This window comes from Cucurbita moschata, unplaced genomic scaffold (genome assembly GCF_002738365.1).
Source record: "Cucurbita moschata cultivar Rifu unplaced genomic scaffold, Cmos_1.0 Cmo_Scf00044, whole genome shotgun sequence".
Lineage (NCBI taxonomy): Eukaryota > Viridiplantae > Streptophyta > Magnoliopsida > Cucurbitales > Cucurbitaceae > Cucurbita > Cucurbita moschata.
The window spans coordinates 2,440,690-2,464,048 of record NW_019268560.1 but is presented as its reverse complement, the minus strand read 5'-3'; the positions used below and the strand labels follow the sequence as shown (position 1 = coordinate 2,464,048).

Here is a 23,359-nt window from a genome sequence, read left to right as displayed (position 1 = left end):
ATAATTCTATTTTTAGTTTCTTCATCATCAAAGTGTCTATTTTGATAACTGAATTATAAAGAAACACACTTGAATGGAGGTAGCTGAAAGAAGAAGCTCGTTCATTATTATAACATTTTTTTATGGAATTCTTGATAAAAACATGGCTTATGGTTTGAATGCAGTGAATGCCACGACCGAGTTATGTCCTCCAAATCCGAATGAATTTGAGAGAGCTGAAAACACAGAATTACAAAACTTCATTACTAAACTGGTATGCTGGATTTTACTCAACTGGTAATCCCCAGTGCTTAGCCAACTTACCAACATTCACCTCGTGTTGTTGCTTTATGTTTGCGACGGTGTCTAAATCAACTGAAGGCTCCAGATTCTACGCTCAAATGGAAAAAAATAATATATATTGTTCATATTCTTGGGATGACATCTTAATCAAGCAAACAAGTCCGAAATGAACGTGAGACTCACAAATGATTCTAATCGCTCTACGTCTATAACATCTCAAAATTTGGATTTGACACTTGATGGCCACTATTTTCTCCTGTGGGACTGTATGACCAATTACTTACCTCCTTGTCTTGAACTACTTTTAAGAGTAAAAAACTATCCCTACAAACCAATATAAGTCTTTTTACCATGGGTTGTATTTACTCACATAGAATTGCTTCAATAACTAAGCCACCGAAAAAAAAAAGTTACACATTGTTGATATTTGTAGTAATTTCATATTGTTGTAAACATTTTGTAATCGTCATAATTATAGGATAACTCTCATCCAAATGTAGTCTTAATTCATTAACTTACCACTTCTTTACTCAGGCGTCACATGAACTTGGGTGTTAGGTCATTACAAGTGGTATCAAATCGGTCTCTCCCAGCAGAAACTAGTGAACATGTGATATTTAAGTAAAGAAGAGGTACATAAATGAACTGAAATTATATCTAAATGAGAGCGATCTTGAAGATAAAAAAGTTGAGAAAAACTTAAAAAAGAATTGAAGTTTCTACCCCAAATAAGTGTGTTTTGGTTAGAGCAATACTATGTTGATCCTCTCTTATAAATTTTCCTATGAAACATGTGAGTGAAACTCAAATATCCTAAAACATTTGTGTTCATTTGTGGGGATAATAATCTTCACTCATAGTAGCAACAAGCAGGTTACGCGGTCATGGCTCAAGCGAATATCGATTCATCAAATACCGCATCTGAATTTAAAATGAAAAGGGAAACATACAAATTGATTGATGGAAGGATGCAACCATCCTTTTTGAATTGCTTTCAAAGTGGCAATGGCTTCCAAACCTCCAGCAGCACCAAGACCGTGCCCTATCATAGACTGAAAAGTAATGACAAACAAGAAGAAAAAAAAAAGCATCAGAAACAATGCAGCCATGTGGTGAATGGTGCATAGGGTGGGTAGGAAGGAAGAAGAGAGGTTGCCTTAGTCGCATTGATTTTGAGCTCTGATGTATTCTTAAACACCTTCTTGATGGCATTTATCTCAGCTAAGTCACCGGCAATGGTGGATGTTGCATGTGCATTAATATAGTTAACCTGTAAATCAAAACACCCTTTGAACCTATTCACCAAGAAACACAACAAAAACATGGAATTGTGAGCAACCTCCTCAGCCGATACGCCAGCATCTTCAAGACAGCTCAATATGCACGAAGACACACAAAGCCCATCAGCTCTTGGATTGGATATGTGATAAGCATCACAATTAATAGCCCCGCCCAAGTATTCGCCAACAATTGGTGCACCTCGTTTCATTGCATGCTCCAAACTCTCCATTACCAATATGCCAGCGCCTTCTCCCATAACAAACCCATCACGATCTCTGTCCCATGGCCTGGAAGCAGTTTTAGGATCATCATTTCTCTGAGACAGAGCCCTACAAGCAACAAAACCCCTGTGAATGTTTGCTGAATCCACCACACCTAAATGGTGTGAAAGTTATCTTATTTATAATCAAATAAATTACAAGGATATGGAAATAGTAATAAATGGAAATAACAATAAATGGAAAGATACCTATAGTAATAAGGCAAATGTTAGATATTTGCCTTATAATAAAATATCAAATCTAATATATATGGTAAACTATAATTTATTACTAAATATCCTTAACACCCCACCGCAAGCTAAGCGTCGGATTTAAACGAACGTGAAGCTTGAATCTGAAAAATTCAAAGAGGTTGAGAAACACTTTTCGCGAAGATGTTAACAACTTGGTTCAGAGGAGGCGTAGAGAAACACTTTCTTGGCCATCGAAAACTGCAGAGAGATCGCTGCTCAGCGGCAATGCTGCCTTGGCTTCGGTGAGAATATGTCTAACCCATGAAGAGGGATTGTCGCTTAGCGACGATGCTGACTTGGCTCTGGTGAGAATATGTCTAACCCCAAGAAGTAGAAGGGGAAACCTAGAGCAAGGGACAAAGACAATGTTGAAGCCGGAAGAGTCGCCACATTGGGCGAATGAGCCAATTTTGGCGAGAAGGGCAGCTGGAAGAGTCACCACATTGGGGCGAAGGAGCCAATTTTGGCGAGAAGGGCGGCGGCAACTTGGTTGGCGAAGATGCCAGTGCGGCGCCCAGATTCCAAAGGTAAATCTCTGCAGAAGGTCGATGGGCTTATTGAGATTCTGTATATTTTCGAAGAGGGATGCTGATGAAGATCCTAAGATTAGGGTTTTTGCGAAGGATGAATGATGAAGGGAAAAATTGGGAAGAAATTGAAAGAGGCTATGTTTAGAAAAGGTGAGGTTGTATGTACAGAGTATGGCGAAGGATGATTTGGAGGTCAAAAAGGTGGAGCCGAAGAATAATCAATCGACTCTGCATGTGACAGCCATGACGACTGCCCCTGCGGCATCAAAGACAACAATGGTGGTGGAGAAGAACAGTAGAAGATTTCAAAAGCCATTGAAAAGAAAGGATCTAGGTTNAAAAAGGGGTTATCTTCCTATGACCTCTCTCTAACAATGTCCGAACACCGTTAGAAAAGACGGTAAGACCACCAAACCCTGTTCCAATAAGCACACCAGCACGCACCATGTTGATCTATGGTAAAAATAAAACCATAAATTAATCATAATTTACCAAACTATATATTAAAGAAATGGAATTAATTCTTAACTAAAAATATTTGGAATATATTTAATTAGTTAATTAGAATTAATTAAATTAAGTTGCTAAAATTTTGTTTTTGTTGAGATATTTTATGTATGGAATATATCTTAGATATTTATCTTAGTATTCTTTGATTTGATTTGATTTTATTCTCAGTTATTTAATTATTTTATATTTTACTGATGTGTACTGGTATCCTATTTAAAGAATACCAATATCAACTACAATACACACCTCCTAAATTCTATTTTCTATCTCATTTTTTACTGTTTTCAATAATTACAGCTAATTACTTTATGGATTATTTATAACCAATAGTTAATTAGGAAATGACCTTAGAGCGCTGATATCCACCGAGGTTAGCATCCTCGAGCGCCCTCTTGCCAGCAACAACGCAGAAGCGACAGCAATCGTCAAGCCGTTTATCATTCTTGGGGTCAACGTAGCCCTCCGAAGAGAATCCCCGGATCTGTCCACCGAAGCGTGTAGGGAATTTGGAAGCATCAAACCGGTCGATGAGAGTGATGCCGCTCTCACCACAAAGCAGCCTGTCATAGTAAGCATCCACGTCGCTGCCGAACACAGAGACAAGCCCCATTCCAGTAATCACCACACGCTTCTTAGGGTCCTTCTCCCGCTTGGGCGCACCGACAGTGGAAGCCGTAGATGCAGCGACCACAGAGACACGTTGCCTGGATTTTGAAGCAGCGCCAACGAGGAAGGGTGAGCGGTTGCGGGTGCGAAATGGGTCCAATGGAGAGGGGTTGAGCGTGGGGGAATGAACGGTCTGCATGGTCGAGAATGCAACAGAGAGGAGAGGAAAGGCAGTCAGTAAGTATTCCCGTAATGTACGCCTCCCTTTGTATATGCATATCAATGGTTTGACATTAAATACTCCCATCAATACAAAATAATATTAGCATTTAAGCAACTTATTTAAACCCACATTAAAGACGTTTTAAAAGCTTTATTTTTTTTCGTCTTAAATAAATTCATTGTATAGGATAAAATTATTTTTACATATTATAAAGTAAATTGGGAATATTGTTAGAATAATGCGTTATCTATATACTATAAACAAGTTACTTAGAACATTCATCCGTTGGTATTATCAACTATAATTCTTAAAATATTAAACGTGAACAAATACACGAGAATGGAGGCAGGTGAAAGAAGAAGCTTCTTCATTATGGTAACATTTTGATGGAAATCTTGATAAGAATGTGAACAAAGCGTCATCGCACGTGAGATTAAGAGGGCTTATGGTTTGAATGCTGTGAATGCCACGACCGAGTTGTGTCCTCCAATTCCGAATGAATTTGAGATAGCTGGAAACAGAGATGGAATCACATGAACTTGATTACTAAATTGGTTCGTTGGGCAATCCCCAATGCTTAGCCAACTTACCAACATTCACTTCGTGTTGTTGCTTTATGTTTGCAACGGTGTCTAAATCAACTGAAGGCTCCGGGTTCTATAATCAAATGGGGTAAAAACATTGTTAATATTCTTGTGATTACATCTTAATGAAGCAAACTATGAGGGCAAGTTGAATTGGATAGTAAACGGAACAAAGTTTCATATCTTGTCGATTCTTAACACGACTTTGTTACTTTCTCATGCAGCTCGGCATGATCACGCTACTTCATTGTCTTGAACTATTTCGAAGAGTAATGACTACTCCCCCAAACCAATACGAGTCTTTTTACTATGTGTTGTACTCCCTCACGTATTTTCGATAAAACATCCTAAAAAGACTCGTGGTTTATTTGTTGGGATAGTAATCTTCATTCTTAGTAACAATCTAAATTTCAAATTGTTATCCGAATCTTTGGCATGTGGCGATATAGTTAACGTTATCGGAAACCAAATTGTTAAAATGAAAAGGGATACATACAAATTGGTTGATGGAAGGATGCAACCATCCTCTTTGAATTGCTTTCAAAGTGGCAATAGCTTCCAAACCTCCAGCAGCAGCAAGGGAGTGCCCTATCATAGACTGAAAAGTAATGGCAACCAGATGAAGCATTAGCAAACCAGAGGATATGGCGAGTAGGGAGAAAGAAGAGACATTGCCTTAGTAGCATTGATTTTGAGCTCTGATGTATTCTTAAACACCTTCTTTATAGCATTAATCTCAGCTAAGTCACCAGCAATGGTAGATGTTGCATGTGCATTAATATAGTTAACCTACAAATGAAACCAACATACATGAAATCGCTACACTATTCACCAAGAAACAGAACAAAAACATGGAATTGTGAGCCAACCTCCTCAGCCGATACACCAGCATCCTCAAGACAGCTCAAGATGCACGAAGACACACAAAGCCCATCAGCTCTTGGATTGGACATGTGATAAGCATCACAATTAATAGCCCCGCCCAAGTATTCGCCAACAATTGGCGCACCTCGTTTCATTGCATGCTCCAAACTCTCCATTACCAATATGCCGGCCCCTTCTCCCACAACTAAGCCATCACGATCTTTGTCCCATGGCCTAGAAGCAGTTTTAGGATCATCATTTCTCTGAGATAGAGCCCTACAAGTGGCTAAACTCCCCAGTCCAATAGGTGTGATAGCAGCTTCATATCCACCAGCAAGCACCACATCAGCCTGTCCTCGACGGATGTGATTGGCAGCAGCATAGAAGCAATAATTAGAGGTGGCACAAGCAGCGGATATACAATAAACGGGACCCATGAAACCAATATCGGTAGCAAGTAAGGCAGACCCCATATTTGTAATGCTATAGGGAATAAAAAATGGGGTTATCTTCCTTTGACCTCTCTCTAACAAAGTTTGAACACCATCGGATAAGGCTGTAAGACCACCCATCGATGTTCCAACAACCGCACCAGCCCGCTCTCTGTTGATCTGTACTAAAAATAAAACTATAAAAGATAGAAGAAAAAAGAAATAATAAACTCGAAGATCTAATAGTGTCTTAAATATATTTAATTAGTTAATTAGAATCTTATTTTAAAAAATCCACTTTCAATAACTATAACTAATTAATTTTTAAGACTAATTTTGATCAATTCATTCATTATTAATTTATCCCAATTTAAAAAGATTAAAACTAAATTTATAATAAATAATAATGAATTTATTTTTAGCAAAACCGATCATAACCAAAACAAAAAAGGGGCGGAAATAGAGCTAATAATGTAATAAAATAGAAATAGAAATAGAATTGGAAAATAGAAATAGAATTGGAAAGGTGTGTATTCTTGTTGATATAGCTATCAAGAAAATATAAACTAATTAAATATTGAAGATAAAATAAAATATATTATAAATCAAATGACACACCTTAGAGCGTTGATATCCACGGAGGTCAGCATCCTCGAGCGCCCTCTTGCCAGCAACAATGCAGTAGCGGAAGCAATCGTCAAGCCGCTTATCATTCTTGGGGTTAACGTAGCCCTCCGAAGAGAATCCCCGGATCTGTCCACCGAAGCGTGTAGGGAATTTGGAAGCGTCAAAGCGATCGATGAGAGTGATACCGCTCTCACCACAAAGCAGCCTGTCATAGTAAGCATCCACGTCGCTGCCGAACACAGAGACAAGCCCCATTCCAGTAATCACCACACGCTTCTTAGGGTCCTTCTCCCGCTTGGGCGCACCGACAGTGGAAGCCGCAGATGCAGCGACCACACAGACTCGTCGCCTGGATTTTGAAGCAGCGCCAACGAGGAAGAGTGAGCGGTTGCGGGTGCGAAATGGGCCCAATGGAGAGGGGTTGAGCGTGGTGGAATGAATGGCCTGCATGGTGCTCGGTGCTCGGTGCTGGAAAATGACGATTTCGAGAATGCAATAGAAAGGAGAGGAAAGCCACAAATATGAGTTTGGCAACTATTTATTTATACTTTTGCATATAATATATTATTGTATTTACTAGGATATTTTATATTTTTATTAAAAATTATATTTAAAAATAGAAGTTATCTATTAAAAAAATCTTTGAAATTGATATATTTTAAATATATATGAAAAGATGGGAAAATTCTCTTAATGAGAACTTGTGGGGCGTGAATATTTATTCTAGTTATGGGTAAGCATTTTGGACACGTAATTTATTACTTTTGACATAAAGGAAACTTTTATAATGTATTAAAAATATTAATGGACATTTAGTTGAATTTATTTTGAATAAAAGTTTATAAAGTGTTAATTAATTATTTAATTGCATTTATACGTATTTATTTTTTCTTTGTCTTCCAAAAAATCCTTCAATAAAAACTTTCCACTTTTGTTGGTATTCCCATACGAAAATTTTAAAAGATATGAAAAAAAAAACTAGAAAAAATATGAAAAATGAAACATTTTTGAGTCACTTATTAAAGCAAGAAAGAGAGAAAATTAAATAGGTTTTCATCCATATAAATGTGTAAATTTATTTTTAAAGGTGAAATGTATTAATCTTATTTTTAGGTATTTTTAATATTTTTTAAATAAAAATTCTGAGGATATTAATAAAATTTTAAAAATTTAATAACATTTTCAACATTTTAAATTTAAAAATGGAATTAGTTTGAGAATTTTGATGAAGAATTTTCATGAATTTTATAAAAGTTTGTGAAGTTACTCTAGCAAGATTACTACCTTTCACCGATTACACGTAGTGAGTCAATTTCAGAGTTTTAAAATACATCTATTAGATAGAGATTTACATGTTTTTTACAAAAAAATGTTTCGTTATCTCCTGACTTGTAATCTCACGATCTACCTTTCTTCCGTTATAAGAAAAATAAAACATTTTTTTTTTTTATAAGAGTGGAAAAACCTCTCCAACGGTAAAAATTTTAAAAAAATGTTAGAAATTTATGAGTTTATAATGATTTTCTCAAATTAATATAAATATTTTTTTATTTTCAAAAGTTTTGAATTACCTTTGTTGAACATATTTCTTTTGGTGTCTTAGTCATTTTTTACTATGTGTTCGAGAAAGCTAGACTTTTTTTTTTTTCAATATTTGAGAATCTATTGACATGATTAAGTTTAGGGCATGACTCTAATAGCATGTTAGACGAACACACTCTCCATATTTAAAAGATCTATTGACACGATTAAGTTTAGGATATGGCTCTGATATCATGTTAGACGAACATACTCTCCACAATAGTATGATATTGTCTACTCTGAGCATAAATTCTCATGGCTTTAGACTTTGTACCAATGAAGAGAGTATTTTTTGATTATAAACTCATGATCATTTCCTAAATGAGTGGACCTGGGATTTTCATCGTCCAACGCTCCCAACCATCCACCACACAAACCATATAACCATGGAGTTTTCCGGTCAAAATGAGGCAAACGGGTATACTGTCGGCCATTTCTTCTACCTCCATCTACAGCGAGAAACCAACTCCATAGCCAACAAAGATGAAGCTCAAAATGTTCATTCATCTAGAGTTTTACAGAGCTACACAAACCCAAGCTCTTCCCCTCCAGATATCACAATCCAAACCCGAACTAACCCCCATAACCCAAATTCTTACAGATCATTGAAGAAATAAGAAACAAACAGAAATATCGACAAATAATTACAGAAAACAGGGGAAAAAGAGAGAAACAAGCGGAATCTAAGTTCAAAAGTGACATCCAAAGCAGAGAAAGAAGAAACAGAGTGTAGCAACAAGAACTACACCTTCCAACATAGACACAATCTTGAAAAGCAAATTATCCATAAATGAAATCTGCAAATTCGTCAGTCTCTTCCACTTGAATGCCGACCCCAATAGCTTCATTTTGCGCGACTCTCTCCTCAGCGATCGCTTGAAAATTGCCCACATCGTAGCGCTACTCCCATGCCCCTTGCTTCTCTTCGCATCCACTTCTTCGTCCATAGAGATACTCTTCACAAGAACAAACTTGGGCGAAAGAGCTCTGTAACGGTTTCTGTTTATAAATGAGCCGTGGCATGGGAATCGCAAATTTGATGTTCGACGGAGGGCTTTTCCGTAATTTGTCATCGCTACAATTTTCTTTTTATTTTTTCAATATAGATATTAGAAGAAACTCAAACTTCAAAATATTATGAAATGTTATTATGCTTTTCCTATAAAAGTTCAACCTTACATTTTTCTCTTTAAATACGATAATTATAGTGTGTTAGAACGAACACGACTCTTCACAATGGTATGATTTTGTCCATTTTGAGCATAAGATCTCATGGCTTCCCAAAACAAATGTCCCACGCGAATGGAAAAAGTATTCTTTGATTATAAACCCATAATAATTTCCTAGCTCTCATGAATTTACTTACTTCTGGTGGCTTTGCTTTAGAATTCTCCAAAAGGTCTCACATCAATGGAGAGAGTATCATTTAATTATAGACCTATAATCATTTCATAAATTAACAGATGTGGGACTTTCATCATTCAACAGTGTGCAACAATCCTAACGAATTTTTCTCATGGAAAACTTTGCGATAATAAAGATTTACACGGAGAAGCAAAAACAAGAATAGAGAATTAAAACAAACCTGGAGATAATGGGACCATCTAGTATTGAATCTAAACTTTTAAGTCGAACATGTGGAAAAGAAAAATGAAGTGTAGGGAGGGTTGTAGAGAGGGGGTGGTTACTTTAGAGTTTTAAATATGGATCCTTGAATTTGGATTCTTGTTAGCCTCTAGAATTTGAATAGGAAAAGACCGGTTGACAGCAAAGAAAACGTGTGGGAGAATATATTCCGCCATTTAAAAAATTAAAACTATCGCGGTAAGAACAAAACCAAATCTTATTAGCTTTAGTCTATATGATATGATCGTTACTGAACTTTTAAACTAAATAAAACTACCATTTATATTAATAAATTATTATTTGTAGTTCGATCGTAAAGACTTTATAGTAAACATGTTTAGTTTGGATCAACGTGGGATAACTTCTCAAAAAAAATTCTATAAATTATATGAGTGAGTATAAAATATCTGAAAGAATCGTTTGGTTGAAAGTTTTGTTTAGAATGACTACAAAGAATGTCCGAGAATAAAATGACCGAAAGTATAAATTGAAAAGAATAAAGTTGATTTTAACTTTTTATAAAATAACAATCCCACTCATCTAAATTTATTTGTAATAATTTAATCTTTTTAATTTCGTGCTAATTTAATATGTAAATTTTTATAAGTAATAATTGATTATTTTAATTCCACTTCTATATTGAAAATATCATCATTTGTAAGCATGTTTAATTGTTAATTAATTTATTAATTTATATTTATAAAGACTAAATTGTTAATTATTTAAAAATATATGAACTAAATTGTGTATACTAATTAAATTTATTTAATAATTGAGTGTTTCTCTTTTCAAGTTTTATCTCATAACTAGATATTTGGTAATAATTATGTATATTTTTAAAATTATTTAAGGATATTGTTTATAATATTTTTGTAATGTTTTAATTGTTAATATAAATATTATTATGAGATTTGAAATTTTAACTTTAGGATATTTATTTAGTTATTTATCTTTTGATTGACGTCAATAAAAAAACATTTAAAAACTTTCCAATTATGTTATATTAGAAAGGGAAAAAAGAAGTAAAACTTAGGATTTTTTGTTTTATATGTATATATATTAAAAAGCAAACAAAAATTAAAATCATTGCATATTTTTTTAATTTGTTTTAACAAAATCTGAAAATAAAACTACAATAAAAAAAAACAATTTTAATTGATTATCAAATGAAGACTAATTTTTTAAATAACTAAAAATCAGAAGAAATAAAAATATATTTTAATACAAAATCAAGGCTACATTTAAAAAAAAAATCATTCGAGGATAATTTTTGTATTGAATTTTATGATAAAAATGAGATGAAAAATAAAACGAAGCAATTAAAATAATCACATTTTAAAGATATATAGACTAAAATAGACATGGATAAAAATGGTAAAAATGGATTAAAAAATAAAAAGAACGACGAAAATAACATTTTTGTAAAGTGTGATAAAAACAATTGATAAAAACCTTACTAAATTAGACAAGAAAATTAATTTTTTTAAAAAAATACAAAATCAATTTTTTTTAATTTTATTTTTAACCAAATTAATTATAACAAAATATATGTAATATGCATTTTTTTTCTTTCTTTTTGAATATTAACCATTTCTATTACAATTACCATATAATATTTATGTGGGTATTTTTAATATAATTATATTTATTAATATAATATTTTTTTAAATTTAACTAATAAAAGTACGAACAATCAATCAATTAAACTATATTCAAATTGATTGTAATTTATATTTAAAGAATAATTCAAATCATATTTACATATAATTCTTGATTTTAGATGTTTTATTTCTTTCTTTCTTTCTTTCTTTTTTTTTTTCTTCCTAAATTAAAATCATGAAACATATTAAAATGTTCAAAATAAAATTAAAAAAATGCACGGAAAATTCTCAAATTGAGGTTTTGGAAGCGGACGCATCCGCCTCCACGACTGGTTCATTAGCAAGCAGCAGCAACGAAGACGACGCCTCCAACTCGCTCTCTTTCATGCTCACATTCTGTCGCAGCCTTTCCAACGATTCCTTCAATTTCAAAAGCTCGTCCAAATCCAGATCCTCGATTTTGATCGATTCTCCTCTCGATTTCATCTCCTTCTCCAGCATCTCTCCCTTCTTCTTCTCCAATTGTAATTGTTTAACCAGATCGATAAGTTCCTCATTCTCCTTCTCGAACATTCCTTCGCTCGCTGGCGGAATCGGCTCCGATTTGCGATTTAGGTATCGATCGACGACGTCCTCGACGTTTGGATTCCCGAATGAGAACGCCTTGCCGCCAGGAGAGAAGACGATAATGGCGATCTCTAAACCGCACAGAGTAGCGAGATCGTTCGCTTTCTTGAAGAGACCGTTTCGGCGCTTGGAGAAGGTAACTTGTCTGGAGCCTCTATCCTTCACCATCTTCATCTCGATTTTTCGCCTCCCCATTGATAACGTACTTTATAGTCTTTCCACTGAAAAAATTAACCGATCAGAGATTGATTTCTGAGGAGATCTGTGATTCCGATCGAAAACCAGAGGTGTTTTCTTCAATGTTTCTAATATCGGATTTTAGTGTCTGTTTTATACATATTATTTTGTTCATTTTGTTTGCTAACATGGAAAGCTTTTAAATCTCTTTCTAAATTTGTCTGGTTGTTGGAAATTCGAGATTCCGATTACGTTCAAGGAGGTTAATGTCCCTGAAATTTCAGAATTCGATTTCAATCGCAAGAAATATATCTCTTTCATCTCTGATTGAATATAATTTCTCTTACATCGTGGACTGAAAATAATATCACTGGTAAGAAATATCTCTCTTCTATCTCTGAAATAATTCTCTCTTTTTCTTCTTCTTATGGTTGTTTATATACATTAAATCGAAATGAAAATAGATGATTGCCATAGAATTAGTATGTCTTATTGCATTTTATTTACTTGCTAATTTATTTTTTTGTTCTAATTTTTAAAATTTTACCGATCTATTTCAAATTTCAATCTTCATATAGGATTAAAACCATGAAGAAGTCAAAACGTAGTAGAGCAGAGACCAAACGAGGAAGAAGATTGAAAAATTCATGTAGCGGCAATAACGAGCCCGACCAAACCAGTAAGTCCACCGACGCGAGGAGCTACGCCTTCAAAGAGGCAATGTAAATGGTGCGATTGTCTCTGGGTCAAGTTCCGATCATTCAGGTGTCAAAGCAAGCGGCATTGCGAAGGATAAGAGTGGGGGAGTCTTAAGTCTTTTGATTCTCAAAATGGGTCTCCCAAGCCATTTTCCTAGCTAAGGGGTGGGCCGTCAGCTTGATGTGGAAGTTGGTGCTTTTAGGAATCAAAACTGCTGTTATTCGTGTGGCCATTATGCTACGCTTGATGAACACGACTCTCTACAATAGTATGATATTATCTACTTTGAGCATAAGCTCTCATAGTTTTGCTTTGGGCTTTTTCAAAAAGTTTCTCAAAAAGTCTCGTACCAATGGAGAAAGTATTCTTTGATTATAAATCTATAATTATTCCTTACCTTAGCCCATAAGGTGGGACGTTCTGACCTCATCATCCTCATCATCCGATCAGTTACCATTAACCTCATCATCCAACATTGATGTTACCATTGACCTCATCATCCAACACCATGTTACCCCACCTCATCATCCAACACCATGTTACCATTGACTGTCACCATTGACCTCATCATCCAACACTGATGTTACCATTGACCGTCAGAGTCATGTTGTTTAGAACATCATCCAACATTGATGTTACCATTGACCGTTACCATTGACTGTCACCATTGACCTCATCATCCAACACTGATGTTACCATTGACCGTCAGAGTCATGTTGTTTAGAACATCATCCAACATTGATGTTACCATTGACCGTCACCATTGACCTCATCATCCAACACTGATGTTACCATTGACCATCAAGGTCATGTTGTTTAGAATTAAGATGATGTAAATGAAATGAAGCGTTTTAGTCTAGAGTGAGACAAAGTTGAGCCAAATTGGTCTAGAAAGTCAACTAGAGTTCTTGACTTATATAACCAAATGAATATGCAAAAAAATAGAATAAAAGTTAAAAGTAGAGACGGTCGAAAAAGTATATTAAAATATAAAATAAAATAGTATTTAAACATTTTATTTACTTATTAGTTATGTTTATGGAACATTGACAAATTTGGTTGGTACAATTCACACATGATGGATGAATTTTTCCAAGAGGGAAATAAAATAACTTCCAACTGATTCTCGCATTAGATTCCCATTTTATAGCAATACTAATTAACTGGTATTTTACATTTGTTTGGCTGTAAATTTATAATAATATTCGTTTTTTTTTTAGTTGTTTTTTTTTTCAATTAAAAAATAATAATAAAGAGTGAATAGAGATTTAGAGAGAAAAATATATAAAAGAAAATTGTTTTTTTTAATCATTATATAATAGTAAATTCAAACACACGAGAGACAAATATTTACATAAAAATTTAGGAGATTTTTAGATTTAGAATATTAGTTATATTTTAGAGAAAAAGCAATTAAATAGAAAGAGAAACTCTTTACTGAGAATAAAATATATTTTAGAAAAATAAAGAAAAGTCACAGGGAAAGAAATTTAGAGATATATTTATTAGAGAGAGAATAAAAAAAATTTCATTTTACCTGTATTTTCAAATATTTATTTTAAAACATAATTAATTATCAAGCAACTTTGTTTTTAAGAATGAAAAACTAAGGGTCCACTATAGAAAATACTCACTAATTATAGGGATTGATTTCAACTATAGAAAATACTAAAAAAAAAAAAAAATGAAAAACTTTTTTACCACTACTTCACTTGCATCATAATCTAATCTTGGAAATTTAGATGCTAGTTGTCCCTTTATCGAGCCTCACAATGTGATTGTGCAACACTTACTCTTACTTTCGAGTAAGCCAACAAACTAAATTTGGGTCTCTGTTGACACCAACAACGTATGTTCAAGCCTCTACTCCTGCATTAAGAAAAAAGTTTTAGAGAACAGAGCCACAAAAAATATTCGAAAAATCATTTTGAGATAGCAATGTTACAAGCTAACAAGCAATGGGTAACAATAACGAAATTGATAGATTGTAATCAAGTAGGAAGAATTGTCAATTAATCACATCTTCTGTAATACATTTTAAAGCCTTTTAGCTTTCGAAGGTATAAACATGGTTTTGGCAAGCCATCATGGAGTCCTAAATTGTAGTATTATAAATAATAAAGAACTAGCAAACATGAATGCTAGTAAAATAGGTGTGGAACAGGTTGCAACTATAGTCAATATGTTATGGATAAGTATGATTCGAACATCAAATACGTGACCATATGCAATATGACTTGAATGAGTATGACTGTAACACTAGTCTTAGGAACGAAAATCGATATCAACGAAGGAGAAATCAGAGATAGTGCAAATTTTGAAGATTTAAATTAAATATAATGGTAGTTTAATTGAAAAATTATAATTAAATTTAAAGTTCATTGCCAATATTCAACAAAATATAAATTAAATTAATGGTTAAAATACACTTCAATAATCATTAGAATGGGATTGAACAAAAAGAGGCGAGAAAATCTTGATGAGGGCGGGGGAAAAGAATTTGCCGTGAGAATGAGGGAAGCATTTTGTCCCACATCGTTTAACTCCAAAATCGAGGACAAGGCATTGGGTATAAAAGGGGCGCGCACTCTCATTATTAATCATACCTTTCTCGGCCTTTTGGCTAAGATCAAGTGTAGTATCTGTTCTTATCAGTTTAATATCTGATACGTGGGCCATCGGCCCACATGATATTAAATTAATTTTTTATGGGGGAGGGCCCAAATCAGTAGCTTGCTACTGGGGTCCTCGAGCGTCGCCCAAGCGTTGCACTACAGCTCGGGCCTGGCTCTCCCCTCTAATTCATAGTAAAAAAAATTTACCTTCTCGCGAGTAGGGCCATGGGTAATAATATGTTGGCCGTAAAGTTATTTAATTCTAATATTTAAATTTAATTATCGAAAACCTATTGATTGATTGATTCACTCTAAATATTCATTGTAGTTTATTTAAATTTATTTATCAAAACCTACGGTTTATATTAGTAGTAATTGTTGGTTTATGAAAACTATTGAACAAAATAATTCTATATTTTCTAAATTTGTTGCTAGCATTTAATAAAAACCACATAACATGAAAATTTTACTTTCTATGTAATTTTTAATGATTGTGGAAATGAATTTTCAAGCAATTTATATTAGTAAAGTTTTAGGAAAATGCAATATGAATAAATAAATAAATAAACAATCCAAAATTGATACCTTAAAAGTTTCAAGACATAAGGAAAGGTCGACTCGGAGACAGTGTTCATTCTTGGGAGCGTACATTATGGAGAAGCTGAAGTCACTGGTGCCGGAGAATTTGAAGCAGACGGTGGGTTCAAGCACCGTCGATGATCTTCCCTCATCGTGTTCTTTCTTATTACGCCTTTTTCAGCAATCCCAGCTCTTCTTCCAAGTAAGCTTGGTTGCAAACGGCCTCGTATTTCTCTTCCATTTCTCTCTGGAAAAGTAGGTAAATTAGCATATGGGTTACGCTTCCAAGGTAACTCTGGAGGAATATGGGCAATTTTAGATGATGGGTTTTGTCTCCAACGTCACAGGTCATCGGGGATTTGGCAATGGACCCTGAAAATGCTCTCTGTGGTAAGAAGAAGGACGCCGCTCTGGAGTTGAAGCGCCAGGGAAATCAATGCTTCTTGAAGGGGGATTATGCTCCTGCGTTGGTTTATTATTCCCAGGTATCCAAGTTTCATTTATTTTCCAGTTTGTGCGGAAAACTGGTTTTTCTTGTGCCAATTCATAGTGGGTTAGTGTTAGTTTTATAGATTTCAGGATTGACCTACAACTTCAACTTACAATGAAGGATGAAAATTAGTATTATTCAAATGCTTTATTCCAGGATTGTTTTACACTACAACAGTACACATCACTAAGTTTCCCTTATAACGTCCACAGGCACTGCAAGTGGCTCCAATGAATGCTGTTGACATGGATAAGAATTTGGTTGCAACCTTATATGTGAATCGAGCATCAGTTTTGCTTGTGAGTTCAGTCCTTCGGCTGATTTATACTTCATGGAAAACTATAATAAAAGAGAAAAAGTAATTAATTATTGCAAATTGATGTATGAATTGAGTGATTTAGGTTCCTCCATTGACGCTAATCCATCTGCTTTATGCTTCCTTCAGAAAATGGATCTGCAATTGGAGTGTTTACGTGATTGCAATAGAGCACTTCAAATTTCATCAAACTATGCAAAGGTGAAATTAATTTCATATCATATTATGTTTGTGGATATTCCTTATAATCCACTTGTTGTTCGATCTTCCCTGTTGTCTTATTATTTCCATTAGCCATATCTTGTTTTTTTTCTTGTTCTATAGGCATGGTATAGAAGAGGTAAAGCAAATGCTAGTATGGGAAATTTTCATGATGCTATCCATGACTTTCAAATTTCTAAGAATGTAGAGGTATCATTCAATGGAAAGAAGCAGGTAGACGACGAGTTGAAGATCATCCAACGTCAGCACAAGAGGTCAAATACAGTACAGGAACATAGCAACAACAAATTAGACGATTTTGGTATGTCTCATGTTTAAATTCTTAGGGTTTGTGTAACATCTCAAGCTCGTTGCTAACCGATATTGTCCTTTCTGGTCTTTCTCTTCTAGGCTTTCCCTTCAAGATTTTACAACGTGTCTACTAGGGAGAGGTTTCCACACCCTTATAAGGAATGCTTCGTTCCCCTCTCAAACCAATGTGGGATCTCACAATCCACCCCTTTGGAGACGTAATGTCCTCGCTAGCACACGGCCCGGTGTTTGGCTCTGATACCATTTGTAATAGCTCAAGCCCACCGCTAGCAAATATTGTCCTCTTTGGGCTTTCCCTTCTGGGCTTCCACTCAAGGTTTTAAAACGCATCTACTAGGGAGAGGTTTCCACACCCTTTTATGGAATGCTTCATTCCGCTCTCCAACCAATGTGGGATCTCACAATTTGGGTTATTTTGGGATATATGGGGTGATTAGAGAGCTCCCTTCCTCTCCCTTCTCACTTAGAGAACAAGTACAATTTTCCCCAACGAATGCCTCCTGTTAGACTCTATCTTCCCTCTATATTCCTTCTCTGTCAACTACCTAACTAGCTAATATGATTGGTTTCTACTTCTTATGTGTTGACCATAGGTATTCTTTACTCGTTTACTTGTTAAAAACTAGCCTTATTGTGTTACAGATGAGCCAATTCAAGTAAAATTACATGTCACCACGTCGAATAAAGGTAGAGGAATGGTTTCACCCATTGAGATACCTCCATCGTCCTTGGTCCATGTCGAAGAACCTTATGCCTTGGTGAGTACATATTTATCTTCTAAATCATGGGGAACGCATTCAATTGTCCATACTGTTTCTTTCACCTTTTTCTTTGACAAATTCTCTCAACCTTACACTTTATACTGCCTCGAAGCCTGGACACTATATTTTCACGAGAAGTTATTCTGTATACGGTCTAAAGGGTTTGCAACCCAGGGCTGGTTGACAACAATCTAATCAGTTTTTCTGACTTAAAAGTCTTATAATATTTACTTTGCTTTTGACTGGCAGGTAATATTGAAGCATTGTAGAGAAACTCATTGCCATTACTGCTTGAATGAGCTACCAGCAGATAAAGTACCCTGTCCATCGTGCTCGATTCCTCTGTACTGCTCACAACGTTGCCAAATACAAGCCGGGGGGCAAATGTTACAAAACGTTCCAGATAATAAAGAGATTTTAAAAGATCTATCTGATGACCTCAGAAAGTATGTTCAAGAAATAACTTTGCCCAGTTTTGCTGACTTAAGGACTGATGATGTTCCTGAACATAAACATGAATGTGATGGTGTGCATTGGCCTGCAATTTTGCCTTCTGAAATAGTTTTGGCTGGGCGAATAGTGGCTAAATTTGTAGGACAGGGAGGTGTCTTTGCAGATGCTTCTAACCTTGTGGATATGTTGGTACTTCTGATTACTATATATCCCTACTAATTGTATTTGATTTTTTTACCTTGAAAACTACCTCTATTCTTGGCTTGTCGACCGTGATCGTGAGAATTGCCTAGAGCTTCTTGGCTCACGTGTCCCGAATGAACTCAGTACTAAGCTTATTCCCAATGGTTTCCTGTAGAATCTTTCACACCATTTTTCGGAAATGCACGCTGACAGCAAGCTGGAGTGTATCATCTATTCCATTATATTATCAAGTTGTCTTCGGCAATTTTTCCCCTCTCAACTTCCAGTAAATGAGAACACTATCTCGCAGGTTGGTTGATTCTCTTACACTTCATCATCTGTTCTAGAAAGAATGAAAAAGGCCCAATTTACCTGAAAATAATTATGAAATGGATTATTTGCTTTATCAATGCAGATTGTCATACTTATATCCCAAATTAGAACAAATTCTATATCTATTGTTCGTATGAAATCCTTCGATGCACCGGGATCACGAGATCAGTCTGGAAGGTTGTCTAGCGTGGCTCCTTTTACTTGTAATATGGAACAAGTAAGCTCATCAGCCTGTATTTCTCTATGGTTTCAATTTTTCAATTGATTTAAATAGTAAATCCTTTGTAGTTGGCACTTCCTCATTGTGGTTTCTAATAGGTCAGAGTAGGTCAAGCTATTTATACAACTGGAAGCTTGTTTAACCATTCGTGCAAACCGAACATCCATGCATATTTCAATTCACGTACCCTCTTTATTCGGACAACTGCGTTCGTAACAGTGGGGTGCCCCCTAGAATTGTCATACGGTCCACAGGTTTGCCTATTCTCCAAACTTGGGTCCACATTTTCTAAACACGACCTTTGATATCAATGTTCCTTTTAACCTTCTCTTCTAAAACATATATTGTAACCGCCCAAGCTCATTGCTAGCACACATTGTCCTCTTTGTGAGCACAAAGAAGACAATATCTGCTAGCGGTAGACTTGGGTTGTTACTTATATATGACCCCTCTTCCTAGCTAAATGGAATTCTACTTCTCTGACAGGTTGGTCAATTGGACTGCAAAGACCGTCTTAAGTTGCTAGAGGATGAGTACTCTTTCAAATGTCAGTGTAGTGGTTGCTCAATGGTGCATATACCTGACCTTGTCCTCAATGCATTTTGTTGCATTAATCCAAGCTGCTGTGGCGTAGTCTTGGATAGATCCATCTTCAACTGTGAAAACAAGAAAACCAAGGACTCTCTTACGGTCGACGAACAAAGTAGGCTCGAGCCTTTCATGCTGGTACTGTATCTTTTTTTAATGCTTTTTAAGCACCTCTACCCAATTCTTAGTCCTTTCCTTCAACACAATGGTTTGAGATGTACAAAAATTGTATGCTTTTACCAAGTTTAAGAACAGTTTGAGCAAGGGACTAAATGTTGCTATTGCATTTCTATAGACTGACAGCTTCCTTCATGCTGGTCCTAGCCATTGTTTGAAGTGCGGATCTTATCGTAATATAAAATCATCTCGTTCGACTGTGGACGAGGCCTGGATTCACTTTACGAGGTAATTTCCTGATGCAATGTTGCCCAAGTCCGTTAGTGTTGGACCGTTGGTCGTATACTCGTTCTATAATTGCTCATAACAAGAGAATTCTTTCTTTCACTTGGGTTTGGATAACTGGCTGGCAAATTTACACAGGTTGCAGCAGGAGATGAATTCAAATATGGTATCCGAGACGACAGTCTCAGATGCTTTGAGAGCCCTGTGCTCACTGAAGTCTACATTGCATGCATATAATAAGCGTATAGCAGAAGTGAGTTCTCGTTTCGATATTGAACACTATATGCTGTCGTTTCCTTTTATGTGCTCAAATGGGTAGAGATACCTATGTCGAAACAATAGTACTGTGGACAATGCTTGTATCTTAGCTAAGCAATGCTTGTTCGGGTTAAGTTGGCTACAAATGATGCTATATGATTCACTTCTTGTAGGCTGAAGACAATCTGTCACAGGCCTTCTGTTTGCTTGGAAAACTCGAGCACGCAGCAGACCATTGTAAAGCATCAATTCGGGTATGCTTTCTCTATGGACATATAATTGTACTTATAGGAAGTAAAACTTGTTTTAATATGCTACACTTTTTTATGACAACCATTCTAAAGATATAAAGTTCCATTTGGAATCTTAAAATTACATTATAAACGACTGCAACATACAACGTGATACATCAGAGTGATGAGCCACCACGAGGGGTTACCTTTCGAACCAAATAGAAACTGAATTCGCACTGAATCTGCATGGTTTGTTTCGTTTGGAAATACTTCGTTTTTGTCCGAATCATGAACATTTCTTTTTTTCCTTCTCTGTTTTTGTGAGATCCCTCATCGGTTGGAGAGGAGAGCGAAACATTATAAGAATGTGAAAACTTCTGTTTAGCAGACGTGTTTTAAAAACCTTGAGGGTTAAGCTTGAGCTGTTATAGTATTTGATTTGAGATAACTCTATCTCAACTATCTTCCTTGATTTTGTTCGGAGTAAATGAAACCCGAGCCTTACTTTCCCGCTTTTGCAGATTCTAGAGAAGTTGTATGGCGAAAATCATATCGCCATTGGCAATGAACTCTTGAAGCTGTCTTCCATTCTGTTGTCTGTGGGTGACTGCAATGGTGTGGAGTGCATTAAACGATTGAGTGAAATTTTCAGGTGTCATTATGGATGGCATGCCAACACAATGTTCCCATTTTTAAACATCTTGGAGGAAGAAACTCACAAATTTGTCAGCACAGATGTTTGATCACAACGTGCCATAGAACCCAAATTTGTCAACTGTTGATTTTTTTTTTTTTTTTTTTTTCCTATGGTTGATCTTTCCTTCTGTAAATTTACATATTTCAATTTTTAGTAATTGAACAGTTAGGGCATGAATTTACCTATTTTAAATTTTCAGCAATTGGACAATTTGGTCAAATGGTCTAAGGTGTCACATTTAGGTTCTGGTCTATAAGGGCGTGGGTTCAAATTCCACAATTGTCACCATTTTATTATCAACCATACAACATTTCCTTAGTGAATTTTTCTATTTCAATTTTTAGTAATCCATTTTATTATCAACCATACAACATTTCCTTAGTGAATTTTTCTATTTCAATTTTTAGTAATTAGACCGTTAGCCAGGTGGTTTTGAACATTTAGTGTTTCCTTAGTGAATTTTTCTATTTCAATTTTTAGTAATTAGACAGTTAGCCAGGTGGTTTTGAACATTTAGTGTTTCCTTAGTGAATTTTTCTATTTCAATTTTTAGTAATTAGACAGTTAGGCCAGGTGGTCTAAGACGCTAAATTTAGACTCTTGTCCAAAAGGGTGTGAGTTCAAAATCCCAAACCTGTCACAATTTGTTTTTTTTATTGTGGGTTCCCAAAGCTGTCACAATTTGTTTTTTTATTGTGGGTTCATGTCACAATTTGTTTTTTATTTTGAATTTTTCTATAACCATACAACGTTGAGCATTGGTCTATTTCAATTTTCAACAATTTGATAGTTTGACCTAGTGGTCTAAGGGACCAGAACCAAAAGGGTTGGGTTCAAAACCCACAACTGTCATTGTTTTTAAATGGACCATACAACATTGAGCGTTTCGATTTAGCTTTTTTCCCCTTAGAGAATTTTTCTATTTCAATTTTTAGCCATTAGACAATTTGGCCGAGTGGTCTGAGGTGCCAGATTTAGGCTCTGGTCCGAAAGGGCGTGGGTTCAAATCCCACAGCTGTCACAAATTTTTTTTTTTCTTCAATGAATTTTTCTATAACCATACAACATTGAGCGTTTCCTCAGTGAATATTTCTATTTTAATTTTTAGCAATTGGATAGTTTGGCCGAGTGGTCTAAGGTACCAGATTTAGGCTTTGGTTCTAAAGGGCATGGGTTCAAATCCCATAGCTATCACAAACTTTTTTTATTTTTTTTTCATCAATGAATTTTTCTATAACTATACAACATTGAACATTTCCTCAGTGAATTTTTCAATTTTGATTTATCAATGAATTTTTCTATAACTATACAACATTGAACATTTCCTCAGTGAATTTTTCAATTTTGATTTTCAACAATTGGACAGTTTGGCCGAGTGGTCTAAGGCGCCAGATTTAGGCTCTGGTCCGAATGGGCGTGGGTTCAAATTCCACAGCTGTCACAAATTTTTTTTTTTCTTCAATGAATTTTTCTATAACCATACAACATTGAGCGTTTCCTCAGTGAATATTTCTATTTTGATTTTCAGCAATTGGACAGTTTGGCCGAGTGGTCTAAGGTACCAGATTTAGGCTTTGGTTCGGAAGGGCGTGAGTTCAAATCCCATAGCTGTCACAAACTTTTTTTATTTTTTTTTCATCAATGAATTTTTCTATAACCATACAACATTGAACATTTCCTCAGTGAATTTTTCAATTTTGATTTTCAACAATGGGACAGTTTGGCCGAGTGGTCTAAGGCGCCAGATTTAGGCTCTGGTCCGAAAGGGCGTGGGTTCAAATCCCACAGCTGTCACAAATTTTTTTTTTCTTCAATGAATTTTTCTATAACCATACAACATTGAGCGTTTCCTCAGTGAATATTTCTATTTTGATTTTCAGCAATTGGACAGTTTGGCCGAGTGGTCTAAGGTACCAGATTTAGGCTTTGGTTCG

At 35.3% G+C, this 23,359-nt stretch overlaps 4 protein-coding genes and 3 non-coding genes across 10 annotated transcripts; 4 read left to right on the top strand and 3 right to left on the bottom strand.

The window, feature by feature from the left end:
- Positions 1 to 135: 135 nt before the first annotated feature.
- Positions 136 to 3,922, bottom strand: LOC111434056 (3-oxoacyl-[acyl-carrier-protein] synthase I, chloroplastic-like). The gene is made up of 7 exons (XM_023071349.1): positions 3,464 to 3,922; positions 2,948 to 3,060; positions 1,622 to 1,910; positions 1,439 to 1,552; positions 1,233 to 1,334; positions 304 to 370; positions 136 to 215 (listed from the first exon to the last, which is right to left on the bottom strand). Exons 1-7 carry the CDS (start codon positions 3,920 to 3,922, stop codon positions 148 to 150), a joined length of 1,212 nt encoding a protein of 403 aa, XP_022927117.1. The 3' UTR covers positions 136 to 147.
- A 417-nt stretch (positions 3,923 to 4,339) lies between these two features.
- Positions 4,340 to 6,935, bottom strand: LOC111434157 (3-oxoacyl-[acyl-carrier-protein] synthase I, chloroplastic-like). Its single transcript, XM_023071490.1, has 6 exons — positions 6,444 to 6,935; positions 5,400 to 6,005; positions 5,206 to 5,319; positions 5,027 to 5,128; positions 4,537 to 4,603; positions 4,340 to 4,457 (listed from the first exon to the last, which is right to left on the bottom strand). The coding sequence occupies exons 1-6, from the start codon at positions 6,900 to 6,902 to the stop codon at positions 4,390 to 4,392; spliced, it is 1,416 nt and encodes a 471-aa protein (XP_022927258.1). The 5' UTR covers positions 6,903 to 6,935; the 3' UTR covers positions 4,340 to 4,389.
- Positions 6,936 to 11,479: 4,544 nt separating this feature from the next.
- LOC111434156 (agamous-like MADS-box protein AGL29) lies at positions 11,480 to 12,082 on the bottom strand. Its single transcript, XM_023071489.1, has one exon. It carries the CDS (start codon positions 12,080 to 12,082, stop codon positions 11,549 to 11,551), a length of 534 nt encoding a protein of 177 aa, XP_022927257.1. The 3' UTR covers positions 11,480 to 11,548.
- A 3,283-nt stretch (positions 12,083 to 15,365) lies between these two features.
- Positions 15,366 to 15,561, top strand: LOC111434415. Its single transcript, XR_002708949.1, has one exon. It is a non-coding gene; the product is annotated as a U2 spliceosomal RNA (small nuclear RNA).
- Positions 15,562 to 15,939: 378 nt separating this feature from the next.
- LOC111434150 (SET and MYND domain-containing protein 4) lies at positions 15,940 to 21,621 on the top strand. Of its 4 annotated transcripts, none has more exons than XM_023071476.1 (15): positions 15,941 to 16,159; positions 16,305 to 16,442; positions 16,660 to 16,746; positions 16,893 to 16,964; positions 17,088 to 17,286; positions 17,940 to 18,055; positions 18,308 to 18,700; positions 18,870 to 19,004; positions 19,110 to 19,244; positions 19,346 to 19,501; positions 19,734 to 19,973; positions 20,131 to 20,240; positions 20,376 to 20,490; positions 20,669 to 20,749; positions 21,250 to 21,621. In XM_023071476.1, the coding sequence occupies exons 1-15, from the start codon at positions 16,031 to 16,033 to the stop codon at positions 21,469 to 21,471; spliced, it is 2,328 nt and encodes a 775-aa protein (XP_022927244.1). In that variant the 5' UTR covers positions 15,941 to 16,030; the 3' UTR covers positions 21,472 to 21,621. The 4 variants fall into 4 exon arrangements, with proteins under 4 accessions (XP_022927248.1, XP_022927244.1, XP_022927247.1 ...); XM_023071479.1 differs by having other exon boundaries at positions 16,041 to 16,212; XM_023071478.1 differs by having other exon boundaries at positions 16,041 to 16,216.
- A 1,165-nt stretch (positions 21,622 to 22,786) lies between these two features.
- On the top strand, positions 22,787 to 22,866 carry TRNAL-UAG. Its single transcript has one exon. It is a non-coding gene; the product is annotated as a tRNA-Leu (tRNA).
- Positions 22,867 to 23,139: 273 nt separating this feature from the next.
- Positions 23,140 to 23,219, top strand: TRNAL-UAG. Its single transcript has one exon. It is a non-coding gene; the product is annotated as a tRNA-Leu (tRNA).
- The last annotated feature ends 140 nt before the right edge of the window (positions 23,220 to 23,359 follow it).